We start from the raw sequence: 15,578 nt of genomic DNA, 5'->3' as shown, positions 1-15,578 counted from the left end.
AGGAGGTATCTCAACACGGCATAATACCCCAAAAAACAAAAAATTCAATACTTTTGGCCGTGAAAATCTCCAATCATATCCAATTATTTTCATCCAGTAATTTCCGTCATTAGTTTAAAATTGTCTGTGTTCGAACGGTCTGTTTTAAACGCCGATTCTCGACCTGCTTAAGCTTCTGATCAAATTGTGATCAGTTGTCAGGCATGACGGTCATTATTATGCTTAACAGTTGATCACAACTTGATGAAAAGTTGAACGGACTGGGGACCGAAAATTCAAAATGGCGTTGAAACTACCTAACTAACATTAGTGTATGTCAAGATTCAAGATGTATCATCTATTCTGTCATCCGAAGTAACTGTGTCAAATTATATATTTCAATAACAGAGAATAAAAATTATCTTTCATGACAGCATAGTGGTCAAATTGAAAAGTAGGCACACACAAACATACGTTCTAACAACGTCTCAAATCCTACCATAAGAGTTTTATTTATTTATATTTATTATCTTCCAATTGAAGAATCACTGTCTATCTCAATCGCCAGTAATAAAAACCGCAAACATACTGACCTACGGCTACACATAAGAACATAATTGACCGTTGGCTGCCATCAATCATACGCATATTTTCATAATAGAAATAATATACAACGGTTTTTTTTTGCCGCCAAAAAAAATCGCTTTATTTATTGCAGCACGAAGTGGATGCGCGCGCCATGCCGCACGCCGGGACAACACAATAAAATTATTACGACCGCTTGGAAAAAAAGATCGTTCCAACCAACACGAAAACTTCAATAGATAATTAACTCTAAGACAACTTTTCTTAGTGCCTATTATCGCATAAACTAGCAGTATCAAATGAAACGTTGTCATTCTAAAGGTTGATTAACAGCTGACTTAAGAAATACACACGCATCCCTGAAAAGTTAATAAAAAAATCCAAAACCTAGCAACGAAAAGAAGAACTAAAATGAAAAATTATTGTTTTGTAAAATTTTCAATGCTTAAATGTTAATACTAGTTTCTGCCGCCAGATGAACCTAAAAAAATTATTATTTTATTATTGTATCGGGTTAGGAATGAGTTTCTCAGTTACGTTTGATCGCGCCGACGATAGCGCTGCGGTTATAAACCGAACTAACCAGTCGCTTCATGTCTGCCTGTGAGGCATGCCGCCGGATCCGTCAAAAAAGACAGTTTTAGAAAACCACCCGCTAAGTTAATACGCTATCAGTGTCCATTAGAATAATACCTAGTTAATAATGAATCCTAATGATTTTTGAAGCGGTGTTTCTTTAATAAATGAGCGTATTCGCCGCCGGTTTCGTATTGCGGGGGTTATGTTGAAGTGCAGCGCGCGTACTTACGCGAGTCCACTGCGCTCTATGTCAGTTTCTACTCTCCGTGTAGTTTTTATTGATTTTCCACAATTTACGTGTCGAAACTGTCAGATTCTAGTGTGATTGTTGTGTTTGCCGAGTGATACAAATGTGCTGTGATGTTATCAAGTTTTAAAGTAATGTGTAGCCAAATAATTGTTAGAGTGCAATGTTAATAATAGTGCGATTCTAGAGGGTCGAAAATGGAGTTCGAAAACGACTTCAGCCTCAAGGAATGGGCCAAAGACAAGCCCTTGAGCATCCTACAACTAGACCCGGCAGACAGAGCTGTCCTTAGAATAGCAGGTAACCTAAATAACATAATTTTAATCAAATAAGTTATGTTTACTTGGTAAAATAATAATACCAACACATAGTTTGTACTGCACTCGGCGTGCATATTTACATACCTTCCTTTATCAACCAACCGCTGCTGATAAAACGCTAAAAAACAATGAACTTTGATATAACTATTTGCTAACCATTATTCCACGTAACGTTTTATTTATATTACGTAAAGCGGTTTACTATAAAATCGGCATTTATATTCTGAAACAGCTGCTAGATTATCAAACCAGGCATTATCGAATGCCGATTGTCGCATGGACTCGAAACGTATTTTGACATTTGAGACTACGCACTATTTGTAATTTAATTAATAATTATTAGAGAGCAACGTCTTTATTGACTGATATTTTTATTGTTGTTGTTAGCAATCCATATTAAATGTTTATCGTAGTTGTAAATGCTATCAGTATCGACCTTGTGAAGGCCACAATGATTGATAATCTGAAATGCACTAGCCGTGTTTGGTGGCCATATCTGAATAGCCAGGTATCACGCAACCTTCCTCTTCTTCGCCTCCTTCCCCTGACGTCTAACAACATATCCCAAATTGCAAAACCTGAATAGCCAGGTACTAGGATAATTTGTATAACGCCGGTTTTGTGGAAAAACACCTCAAAGGCGCTGAAACAAGTTCCAACCCCTTTCAAGACACATTGAATAGATCTTCCAAATGAGACTGAAGCTGACAAGGCAAAATGGCAGTATGACAAGTATCTCATCTACTTTTCCCCACTCCCTGCAGCCTCAGAACATTCCCAATTGGGGATGCCATAGTCCCACTGCTCCGAGCAGTTACAAAAAATATACGAAAGTTCTGAAATTTTTGCTCGTGTTCTATGATATTAGTAAAAATGTTTATAGTAGGTAGGTACCTGTAGGTAGATGACAATAATAAAATATATGTAGGTAGGTAAGTAACTTTTTATCTGCATCGTAAACAAGCGAATTAAATGTGTAGTTTATGGGTAGGTACCTACTTAATTTTATTAATAGACCTTTTTTGCACCTAGTCTGGCGTTTACAATTTCTCACCAAAGTGGCCAAAGGAGAAACTTAACCAACGAACGAAAGTACCTTTTAATGTTGTTTTCAAGAAAACTGATGTCGCAAATTTTGCGTAAGATCTTTCAGCTCCCAGGACTAGACAGGCTAATCAAAGTGTTTTTCTGCTTGAGAAAGAATATCGATATTTGATGATGTGTCATGAATTTCAAAACTAACAGTATACTACTCCGAGTCATCATCGATCGTCCTAAAAGACGTCCATGAAAATTTTCTTTCTCACAGTCTTGTATGAAAAAAAAACGACAAGATACTGGAATGTCCAATGCCTTTAATCGTATTCTTATAGACATTTCGCGAACGTATATTTCTTTCGAATTGCATAAATTTTATGGTATTGCCAGGTATAAAAACAAGCAAAACAAAATTAAATGCTTTGTTTCATAAAACGCACACATTGGTAATCAAATTCGCGTATGAAGAGGTAAACATTTAACATTAATTACATACTTATTAGTTAATAATTTTACTGTGAAAATAATATGATATTATCGTTAAAAGTTATTAGCTGTCCGGGACGACTTATTTCAAATTTGTAACACTTCAAATTCAAATGTCATCGACCATCGTAATAAAATGGTAAGGAGATCGAATTTGTTAGAACACTTATTATTTATTAATGTATGTATATCAATAATATATTATATTGTAAAGATCCCTGTCAATCTATCTATCTATCAGTATATTATAAAGAAAAATGTAATGTTCGTTTGTTCAAAATTTTAAATCTCCGAGATTTCTTCACCAATGGCTTTGTAATTTTGACATAACGTTGCATTCGAATACGCGTGTTTTTTTATACACCTACATTATATAGATGTCGCCTGTGACAATTAAAAACATGCTTTAAAAAAAAAACAGCGCCATCTATTGGACGTAAAAGCAACACGCGTTATTGTTTTTCTATCTGCACAGATAGACTGAGCTACAGCAAAGCGTGGCGGGGTACACCTAGAAATAATAATAATAATATTTGGCTGATATGCATAACGCCGTTTAGTGAAAACCTCTCAAGGGCGCTGTACAAATAAACATACAATAAATTTAATATAATAGGTTTACAATTAAGATTTATAAATATAACTAGGGACTTTAATCGAAGACTTACGACTAAGACTTATAACTACTGACTTAAAATGACAAACATATTTATTACATACAACTTGTAACGGACGTACTGCTCCAATATCAGCCGACGTCGCCCCATATTAAAATCTGCTATTTACCTTAACCTTGCCTGTCTTTAAATTGAATAAACTGCCTGTAAATGTATGAAAAATTATGTAAAAATGTATATTTAATGTCAATATGTAATGTCAATACAATAAATGAAACTTCTGAGCTTGGCTAGAGGTATACGGGCAGAGAAGTAGTGTGAGAGCTGGTAAAATCATAAACATGTTTAATTCGGGCACGATTGTTAGAACCGTGCCAAAACGTAGTGGGAAGCCGTGCCGTACGCCATGCGCCGTCATAGCGTCACAAATGACCGGTGGTACGCCGTCATTACGTCCCACGGGCACGGTTCTGAGGATCGTGCTCAAACAAAGGAAGGCCGTGGTCACGTTCGGCCACGGCCCGAAACTACCGGCCGAGCGGCGCGGCGCCGCGATAGCGTCGCAAACACGGCTCACGGATTCCAGGAATCAAAGAGAAAGTGAGCCCGTGTGCGCGTCGTGCGCCCGCTGGCGGCTATAAAACGGGCAACAGGCCCTCAAACGTCAGATCTCCAGTAACCACCGCCAGCTCTACACCTCTCTCTCTCTGCTCTGCCCTCTACCTCGCTCCGACTTCTGCTTCTACTCGCCTTCTTTCACTCTGACCCCCGCCTCACCCTGGACCACGGACTGCCTATCCCTTCGGACCAGACTCGGAATCAGCTCAAGAACAAGCGACAAGCAATCGGACCAGCTCTACAGCGGCTACAGAGACGGCCCCGTTCTACCCCTCCACGCCACTGAAGGAAGACATCTCACGCCTCCACAGATTGGGATCACCGGCCCTATCTACAGTCTTGTGTGTCACGATTACGTCTGATACACAACTTCTACAAATACATAAAGATTTCTTTAGTAAAAATAATTTACCACAATTGAATATTAGCAAAAGAATAATATCTGTTGGAGGACTAACCGTGCCACTTGCACGAACCACAACAGCACATCACTAAATATTCAAGGGTGTAAATTTAATAAATTACCCCTTGATATACGATCGGAAGAAAACTACGAAAAATATAAAAAAAAAAATTACCTTAAAATACTCTTGTACCACCTCATAACTTTACTTATTGTTTAGAAATATGTTTTTGCCTTTTAAATTCATTGAATCATTTATTAACTAACCTATATTTTTATTACTTTTATTGTTATTTTTTGTGTTTTTTTTTGTTTTATTACTAATATTTTTTGTTTAATTTAAACAAATGTAAAAATATTTTTGTTGTCCTCTCCTAAACACAAGCAGCTGCTTTATTAGGAGAGTGATTGATATATTGGTGTTTATATTGTTAAAAAAATTGTAACCTTGTTTATATGTTTCAATAAAAATAAAAAATAAAATAAAAACTGTGTCTTAAAGTTAGAGACTTACAACTAACATAACTACAATTAAATAATAGACCCAAAGGAAACGAACGAATATATTGGATACCTCCTGACTCCTGGAAAGCGCCGCAGGTGAATTTTTTCGAACGCTGTTTTCAAACTCCCGTCACATTCGATGACCTTCAAATCGTGTTGCTTTAACGTCCAACTGATAGCGCTGTTAAAAACGCATAATTTACCTGTCACAGGTGACATCTATATAATTTAGGTTTATAAAGACACACACGTGTTCGAATGCAACGTTGTCAACATTTAAAAGCAATATGTGAAGAACTTTCGGAGATTCAAGATTTTGAATAAACGAACATTTACATTTTTATAGAAAGATAATAAATACCTCATCGATTGCGGGACCGTTTCTACTTTTGAACAGATTGTAGTATTACTAAGGGTGGCTCAAGTGCCTTGAAAGAATCCAGTACAAATTGTGCTGGATGGTGTTTAAATCCATCGATGAAATGGCCCCACCCTACATCTCTGAACTATGCGTCCCGGAAAACACTGGTCTGAGGCAGTCAACTCTTAGATCAGCAACATCATCAGCTGTAGGCAGACTGATGGAACCTAAGCGCAAGCCAAATACTAAGTTTGGTGATCGCGCTTTCGGAGTATCTGGGCCGAAGGCTTGGAATAAACTCCCTCCGGAACTAAGATCCATAACAAGTCCAACAGAATTCAGGTCTAAACTAAAAACTTACCTTTTTAACCTGTCATACCCTTAAATTAAATATACCATTCCTGAGAGAAAGTCCAGTTATATCCAATTTTCCAATTATGTCCTAAATCCTGTATCTAAATTTCGCTAATAAACAATTAGTTAATTTTAATTAAGTATTAATCTCAAGTGACCTACCAGGTAAGTATTGTTCTGTATATTATCTCCATAAATAGTTAGTAATAACATAGATCACTGTAGAAATGTATTATAAATTTTGTACAGCGCCCTTGGGGTGATTTTCCACGAAAACGGCGCTATACAGTCATCCAGTTATTATTATTACTAGAGGTTAAAACCTACCAACATGTTTCTATCAGCATCTACTCTTAAATGTTATAATATATTAGGCTATATATCATCTTTTTCCATTCGAGTAGTACATTTTTATATTGTCTAAGAAATACAATCCACTTTTCTGACTACACTTTGTCTGAGAAATTAAGTCTCCAATTGAAATATAAACCGTCTTGAAAGGACCCTGTGATGTCTTTGTCCCGTGAGTCAGGGCCCTTCAACTATCTCCACGCTTCGGCCCGATACACTCTAAACAGCAGCCGAGCGTTTAAAAAAATTGTATTAAATTTTCTTTATTCTCGTTTATTGCTGTCTAAACGTCTAAACCTCATATTATACAAAATAGAAATCTATTTTTTTTAAATTAATATGTGAACCCCGCGCAAGAGTCCCAACTCTGTTCCTAAGAGGGGGGAAGGCGTTGTGGGAATGTTGGGTCCCGAATAAAGAGTCCAAACTTCTTCGAAGCGCCTTGAGCCAGTTGGGGAACGCGGCACTACTCAAATAACAATACATGCGCCCTTGAGGTGTTTTTGCACAAAAACGGCGCTATAAAAGTCACCCAGGTATTATTATTATTATTATTATTTACATGCATTCGTGTCACTTGCTTGAATATTTGAATATTTTTCTCTGAAATTATCTAACCGAGCGCGGTGGTGGGGATAAGACATTGTCCTGTGGAGATAGCTTGCACGTCTATCTCTAGGACAATCTCTTGGTTCATTGTCCTGTCCTCTAAACATATGTCTAAAACTTCCGGTAGTTGTTTGGTTTCGGTTGTCTCCTTATTGTACTTTTTTAAAATGTCTGCTCAGAAAATTCTCATTTCTCAGCGCAAACTGCCTCAGAAATGAGAATTTTCTGCCTGTTTTATATTATGTTTTAGTTTTAATATTCTTGTTTTGTCCTGTTCTGCTGTTATTGTTATTCTAAATTTTGTCATCACTTTGTTATAAACAGTGTACAGTGTACATATTTAGTGTTATAATATTAGATCTGTATTGGGTAAGGCACACTGTAGGAATAATTTTAAGAACCACTAATACTGAATTACCATTTTAAAGTTTGTTATAGTAAAGCGCACTTGAAGTGAAATGACACTAAACTGCGCTATATAAATGCCATGCTATTATTATTATTCGCTCTGGGATAATCGTCCGGTGTTGGGACAATACAATATTGTCCTGTCGTCGTGAAAACTAACATCAGTTTTTTTCTCAATATTTTGCGTCTGCGTAAGTATCAACCACCCTTAATATCTTCATAAATTTGTAATTTTTATTTTATTCTCGACCCGCGAGATCTTGAATGTCTTGCCCCTGGGAACGAAACGTTTGGTACCCCTGTACTAACGCATGTCGCCGGTGCTAGGTATCTCATAGTCACAATGTCTGCCAGATGTTTTCAATTTTTGTCACTCGCCTCGTCATAAAATTAACAAGGTCCTTCGCTTCTCGGAATTTGACGCTGTTGTAGGCATTTATTTGCATTTTTGTCACCGGAATGCGAAACTTCAATTTTATCGTCTGCTGGTTATACTAAAAGGTTTCGCTGAAATTTTAATTTTATATTACTAGATTTTTACACTTACTTTTTATTATCAAGCAATAAATCAATCCTCTTGTATGATTTTTCTTTCGCTTTTTCTTTTAAAAAAAATTAGGGTCAGTTGTTTAATTTTCAAATTCAAGTTCGAAGAAAAATTGCTTAAAATAACTGAAATGATAACATAACTTTAATAGAACTTGAAAATTGACTTTGAAATTAGATGAATTGTTCAAATTCTGTGAAACACTTGGCCCTTAGTATAGAGTAAACTTTTATTTTAAATACATCTATTTTAATTTCACTTTTGTTTTCGGTAATGAATGAATGCAAATCTAGGAAGCTGAAATTAACCCACTTCCCGACAACCGATCAAGCTCGGAACTCGGCGATGACAATGTATTCTATCAACTTTTGTTGGTGGCAATCACGAACAAACACGCGGACAAATACGCATTTCTCTGAAATTCGATGACATTGCAGCAGTTAATATACGCAACAAATTTCGGTCTTATCCAATCGTAATTTGGCGAGGTTGGTCGAGTTTTTGACTCAAGTTCCTGGATAGGAAAGTTCGATCCTTAGTCAAACCAAAAATGAAATTTAAAATACATTTGAAAAAAAGTATTATTGTAAAAAAACAGTTTTTTTTACTGGTTGATTTTTTAAATTATTTATGTTATGTTAATTTTAATGCTCTTATGTAATTTATCAAGAATTGTTTTATTTAAAACCCCTAAGGGCGTAAATAAATAAATATTACATTATCTATAAAAAAAAAACTGTAACTGTCAAACTAGGAAGATTCTTTTATCTTATAACACAGATATTTCAAAGGCCCATAGCTCGTGATAGAAATTACGTTGCCAGCTGAAAATGACAATTGACATTTAAAAAGGACAGTAAAGCCCCCCTCTCACATGAACAAAATGCCCTAATACTAAAAAATGTGTAGCAAAAAAAAACTCGAATGGTGTGTTCTGGCGTGGTGAAATTTTCACAATTTTTCATCTCCTAACGTCGTTTCCATCGTGAATTTTGTGAATAGAGGGACGGAGCTCATGTGAAGCCAGGTAGTATAACAAGTATTATCCTCGACTTATTTTTTTGCGCCATTTTTGTAAAATATCACCTCGTGACCATAAATTTCAGCTCAACTTTACGTCATATATAAAACGTGTTCTTTGTTTTGACAACCTTTGTTAGGAATAATAGTATTAATTTATTTTTAATGATAAACTAATGTGTATAAGACAAGGTTTTTTATGCATAGCACGAAGGGTAACAAATTATTATAAGCAATAATTAGTCGCTTGAAATATCCATACAAATTGAAAATATCTCCCGAGTAAATATAAATGCCGCCGATGCTATATTCAATTATGTACTAGTACTTCAATCAACAAGGTGAAAAAATATAGTAAGCAGTAATTGTTGATTGAAGTACTAGTACATATTGAATTATTTGGCGGGTTGTAAATAAGCCGACGTAGCTCAGTGGTCCAGAGCACCTGACCGGACATCAGAAGGTGCGGGTTCAATTCCCGTCGGCGGCATATATTTTTACTCGGAAGATATTTTCAATTTAGGACTAAATGGATTTGCCGGCCTGATGAGACACCGGGTCACTGGAGCCAGGATGCGGCTAATGGCCTCCGCCAACACGTTGGTGACCGTAGCCTACCAGTACCAATAGCCACTCCTGAGTGAGCGCTGGGCCCAAGCTCACTCAAGACCACGCCCTGCATAGTTGTTAATTTATTCTTCTTCATATATTTTTTTCATTTTTCACATACCTATTGTACAAAAAATATGTATATTTATGTGGGGCGTGTGGGATTGTACTAACCTCCCCACATCCTGGAATAAAAAATATTATTATAATTATTTCGAGCGACTAATAATTTGTTAACAAAGAATGTTTTTGAACGTTGGAAGTAATGTGCAATCATCTTGAGTCACCTGCTGCTAAATACCACATCGTCATAGTTCATTCTTCTTTCTCCGTGATGCACCGAGTTACTATTGGTCACCGGACGGAAAATCCAAAGAAGTGTCATCTCTACGTAACTTTATATTAATAATTAATTTCCTTTTGTTTAAAATAATGTTTCAACGTCTCAAAAACCCAAGCGTGTCTGATTTCGGCAAAGAGGGAGATCAATGACTGTCTGGTGCAATTTGATGGGAGCACTCTCCCCAATAAAGACTCCATTGAAATGCTTGGAGTTACTATATCAGACCAGCTTAAGTATCGGGGATCCATAGAAGCCCGAGTAAATCAGGCCTCCAAAAAGTTGGGCGTCTTGTACAGGGCTAGGAGATTCTTCAACAGTGACCAGCTGCTGACCCTGTACAAGTCTCAAGTCCGCCCAACTATTGAATTTGGGAGCCACCTTTGGGTTGGTGCCCCAAAATACTTGATAAACCTGCTTGAATCTGTGCAAAGGAGAGCGATCCGTCTGATTGACAACCCGTTGTTAACAGACCGATTGCCTTCTCTAATGCATAGATGCAATGTAGGCATGCTGTGTCTGTTCTACAGGTATTTCAATGGAGCCTGCTCCAAGGAGCTAGCAGCATTGATTCCTGATGCACCGGTGCACGTGTGCGAAACTCGACGGACACGAACTGAACACCCGTTCACGGTTGACGTTGGCTTCATGAGAACGGGCCGTTTTTACGACTCGTTTTTGTGTAAGTCGGCTCGTATGTGGAACGAGCTACCGGCATCTGTTTTTCCTCCCTCCTATAATCCGAGCCTCTTCAAGGCCCGCATTAACAAATCCCTTCCTACAGCCCCTACCTTATTCCGCCTCACAACGCCGCCCAACCGGGTGGTGACATAGTTCCCCTGTATGTACACTGCACAGGCAGGGACACTCTTGTGAGGTGTCACATAAAAAAAAAAATCTTTTAAATCGGTATAAATAACATTTCTACAATTTTACTATTCAGTGCTATTGGGCATCATCTGTAATGGATAACTCAGTGCTACCGTGTCCGGTCGTTGTCGCAACTCGCAACATCGCGACAAATGATAATTTAGGTTTGTCCATCGAGAGGATGTGATTCAAAATTAATACTCGTTTCTCGTCTGTACTTGAAACGTGGACAGTACCATGTGTCATACAAAGCCGTATATGCGATCATTTCTTAGAATATTATTAGCAAAATTATTTTTGATTTTTAGATTTAATTTAGTCGAAACACCTGGCTACATTATTTGAATTCTGAGAAGAAGAAAATAAACTTCCAGTCGACTGTTTTGCCCAGTACCCAGTACTAACTGAAGCTACCGCGACTAAAGGCTCGTCTTTTCCTAAAGTCAAGCCAAATATTCTTAAGCCCCCGCATACTCGATTTCTGTCGATTTATAACAAGTTTCCCTTTATCTCTGTAAGTTTTTAAGTTCCAAAAAATATATGTTATTTTTTAAAGATAATATCTGTTATAAATATATGTTATTGTACACAAAATAGTAAACAACCTGCTACCCAAATATTTTTCAAATAAAATTGTATACAACAAGGACATACACAAACATTTTTTTTTTTTTTTTTTTTTTATTATTGTACGACAGACAGGTAAGTCCAATTATGGTACAATTTTATTAAAACTAACAATACATGTACATATATTTTTTAAAACATGGTATAGTGATATTAAACACATCTATATCCGCTGGTAGGGCATTTAGTAAGGTCATACCTCTTGTCATGCTATGTCGGGCAATGACATCTGTCCGACCCTGCGGTATACAGAATAGGTCGTGGCTACGATTTCGACAGTATTTATCAGGAACGAATAATCCACAGCATGACAGGAGATATGGGCAATCGATAAGGTTTTTTAGTAACTTTAATTCAAATACCATGAGTCCGGCATTACGCCTAGTCTCCAGGCTTTGGTAATTTGTCTCCTTTAGCAGTTCCACGTGATGCATGAATTTCGGATATATTCCGTATGATCGCATGTAAACATACCTTAGGAATTTTTTTTGAATTTGTTCAATCATATTTATGTATTTAAGTTGATAAGGTATCCAGACAGTACTGGCGTACTCCAGCTTGCTTCTGACCACTCCGTTGAACATGGAGGTCATTGCTTCTTTGTTATTGAATTGTTTGCAAGTTCTAATTACAAAACCAAGAGTTTTGGAGCAAGCCGAGGTAAGCTGGACTATGTGGTTTGAAAATGTTAGCTTAGGATCAAAGATCACCCCAAGGTCCTTGATGATGTTTACGCGTGTAAGTACTTCACCATTCATTCTATACTGGCAGAATACCGGATTTTGTGAACGACTATAAGTCATAACAACGCATTTTTTAATATTGAAGTTAAGTTTATTTTCTACCGACCATATCATGATTGAATCGAGGTCGGCCTGCAGTTTCGAATAATCATAATCTGATTCGATTTCCTTCATCAGTTTCATGTCATCTGCGAATAGTAGACATGAGCTGTGACGTATGCAATCCTGAATGTCATCAATCAGAATGAGGAATAACATGGGACCGAGATTCGATCCTTGAGGAATTCCTGACAGAGCTGCGAACTTATGGGAGTCGTATCCATTTATATTTACATACTGACTTCTATCTTTTAAATATGACGCAAAAAATGTCAGTAAGGGTTGATTAAAACCTATTTTATGCATCTTTTTTATTAGAATATCGTGATCTACTCGGTCAAATGCCTTTGCGAAGTCCGTGTAAATTACGTCCGTCTGATGCCTACAGTCTAGGCTTTGTGCTACCCGTCGAGAGAAAGAGAGTAAGTTGGTTACCGTTGATTTCTTCGGTAAGAAGCCATGTTGATTACCTCTTAAGAAAGGCGTGATTTGTGGACTGATTTTATCACAGATAATCATTTCAAAAATTTTTGGAATTGTTGACAGTACTGCAACTGGTCTATAATTTCTGACGTCAGTCTTTTCATCAGCTTTGTGAATGGGGCTGACCCTCGTTAGTTTCCAACACTGTGGAAATGTGGAAGACATGATGCAGAGATTAAATATGTACGCAAGGGGAACACAGATATTTGGAGAGATTTTTATAATTATTGAAGGAGGAATACCGTCCGGACCAGTAGCCTTATCAGGTCGGAGATTCCGGATACAAGTTTCTATTTCCTGGATGTTGGTCAATCCGAGTGAGATATCTCCAACGTTCCAGGGTGATGCTGTTGGGAAATTGGTTTCAAGTTTAGGGGTTACTTGACTATAGACGGAATGAAAATAGTCAGCAAACTTATTTACAATTGTGTTAGGGTTAGTAAAAGTTACGCCTTCCTCAATCAAGCATGTTGGTGAGGTTGGGTTAACTTTTTGTGACCTAATATAGTTCCAGAAAAATTTTATGTCGTCTTTGATCCCATTCTGAACATTTTCCATGTATTGTTTTTTAGCAAATTTTATTTCAGATTTTAGCTCGGATCTACTCGCTGAAAATATCAGATAATCGGATTGCTTTTTGTGCAATAGATATCTTTTTCTGAGCGATTCCTTTCTTTTCAGTTTATCTATAATGCTCTTATTGAACCATATCGGATATACATCGTTTGTGATGTTGGGTTTGTTATTTGGTATACATAATTCAAAAATACTAAACAGTACATTGTTTAAATATTTCACTGCTTCGTCTACAGATTTTATGGTGTACAAAAATGTCCAATCAAAATGCGAAAGAATATTATTGCACAGTTCTATGTTTGCTCGCTTATAATTAAATTGGTGGAAATTATAATTGTGGAGCGAAGGCGGGGGCCCGCGGGGGGCGCGGCGATCGTTTTGGCGGGGTCTTCGTCTGCACCGAACCGCTCTTGATAGGCGCGCGGAAATGTCCAGCGTCGGGTGATGCTGGTCTTCATTCACCAGTGGTTCCTCGCTTCTCATCACGTCACACACATTTATATTACTAAGGATAAGATCGAGAATGTTATCGCTACTGTTCTTCACTTTATTGTACTGCGTCAGTCCATTCGAGTTTGTGAAATACGAAAAATCAGTTAAGACGTCTTCGGGTTTATTATTTAAATTAAAATCACCCAAAATTATTATGTTCTTATTTAATAATATATTGGCTTTATTGTCTAAATGTTCATAGAAAATACGTCTATTTTCGCTGTCATCTGTGCAGTAGAAGTACACTACACATATAAACACAGTGAAGTTATCTTTACAGACTTTTACCCAGAGGTGTTCGCCATCTGTTTCTAGCTCCCTTACTCTTATTGAATTTAACGGTTTACGTACTGCGAGCAGTACCCCTCCCCCTCGTTGCCCCTCTCGGTCCCGGCGATGTACTGTGTACTGGCTGGTGGACAACAGTTCTGCGTCGAATACAGAGGTTTGCAACCATGTTTCAGTTAGAGCAATAACTTCAGAATTTTGTGAAATAACGTTGTTCGAAAATTCACCTATTTTCGTATTTAGACCACGCACATTTTGGTATTTCAACGCTAGTTTTGCCATTTTTAGGTAGGTAAAGATTTACCTGATTGTGTGCCACCTTCTTTATTTGATGGTGATAAGAATTTAAATTTAGACACAGCGATACCTGCCGGCCAGTTGGCGGCATCTAGGAATGTATCTTTCTTTTCTTCCGGGACACCTATTTTGAAGGAGGTGTAGTTCCCTTTTGCCTTCAATGAGACAATATCAAATTCGGAGTCCGGTTCAATGGTTTTGAGAAATGCGTGCACGTGTGTGCTATCGGTATCTAGGCTAAAGCGCCAAGCGTGGATATAATGCTTTCGCTCTATTGCTCGCAACGCCGTTTCTTTTTTAGTGCCCGTTATTATGAGGGATGTACGATGTCGCGGCTTTCGTGCTTGCACCTGCCACTCACTCTGATAATCAACGTGTTTAGAATTGATTGGTTCATTCAGTGGCTTAGCTTTATTTTTTCTTGGTTTCCTTTTCTTTATTTTTTCGTCCGGGTTAGATTTCCCGAGATATTCCTCATTTGTCGGAGATGCTGATGAGTTTGTACCTTCTGCCGATTCGTCCAAGGCCGATGGCCCGCTAGATGAAGACTTGATCGGGATTGATCCTTCCGTAGAATTACCCGAGGTAGACGGCCCACTGGTTGCGTGCTCCCTCGTGCCGTAGGTGCTGGCGGCTTCCAGTGCAACTATCTTCGCCGACAGTTTGGCGACGGTAGTATTTTGTGCAACAATAAGGTTCGATTGATCACTAACCTTGTTATGTAGCTCTGTTAAACATAAAACTAGGACGTGCAATGAAATCAGGCTAACAAACAAGGATTAGGCAAATACTCATAATAGTATACTATATGTATAAAGGGATGAAATACTATAATGCGCTGCCGGAAAACCTAAAGTCTGCCCCAATTGGAAAGTTCAAGATGTTGTGTAGGAGCCACATCAAGCAAGAAAAAATATAGTATATTTATATGTAACAAATTAATTAGTCATTTGTAAACTTAAATGTACACATTACTAAAGTAAAATTAATAACTACAAAAAAATATATCTATACATTAGTTATACCGAAACGTTATTAATTATATGAAATTCCCACGACAGAAAAAAATCGCAAAGTAAGCTCCGAAAATTATTAAAAACACGTTTTGTTCTGTTATTTAAATTCTGT

At 37.4% G+C, this 15,578-nt stretch overlaps 1 protein-coding gene across 5 annotated transcripts in view; it reads left to right on the top strand.

The window, feature by feature from the left end:
• The first annotated feature begins 1,165 nt into the window (after positions 1-1,165).
• The window catches only part of shot (dystonin-like protein short stop), a 644,554-nt gene continuing 630,141 nt past the window's right edge, over positions 1,166-15,578 (top strand). For all 5 annotated transcript variants that reach the window (XM_089648723.1, XM_089648721.1, XM_089648709.1 and 2 more), the window contains exon 1: positions 1,166-1,690. In XM_089648723.1, the coding sequence (XP_089504849.1) occupies positions 1,588-1,690 (103 nt within the window). In that variant the 5' untranslated portion in view covers positions 1,166-1,587. The remainder of the gene's footprint in view (positions 1,691-15,578) is intronic.

This window comes from Hesperophylax consimilis, chromosome 28 (assembly GCF_061612785.1).
Source record: "Hesperophylax consimilis isolate HC1 chromosome 28, BYU_Hcon_1.0, whole genome shotgun sequence".
Lineage (NCBI taxonomy): Eukaryota > Metazoa > Arthropoda > Insecta > Trichoptera > Limnephilidae > Hesperophylax > Hesperophylax consimilis.
Note: the sequence above shows the minus strand (reverse complement) of the source record. Positions and strands in the feature narration are given on the sequence as shown.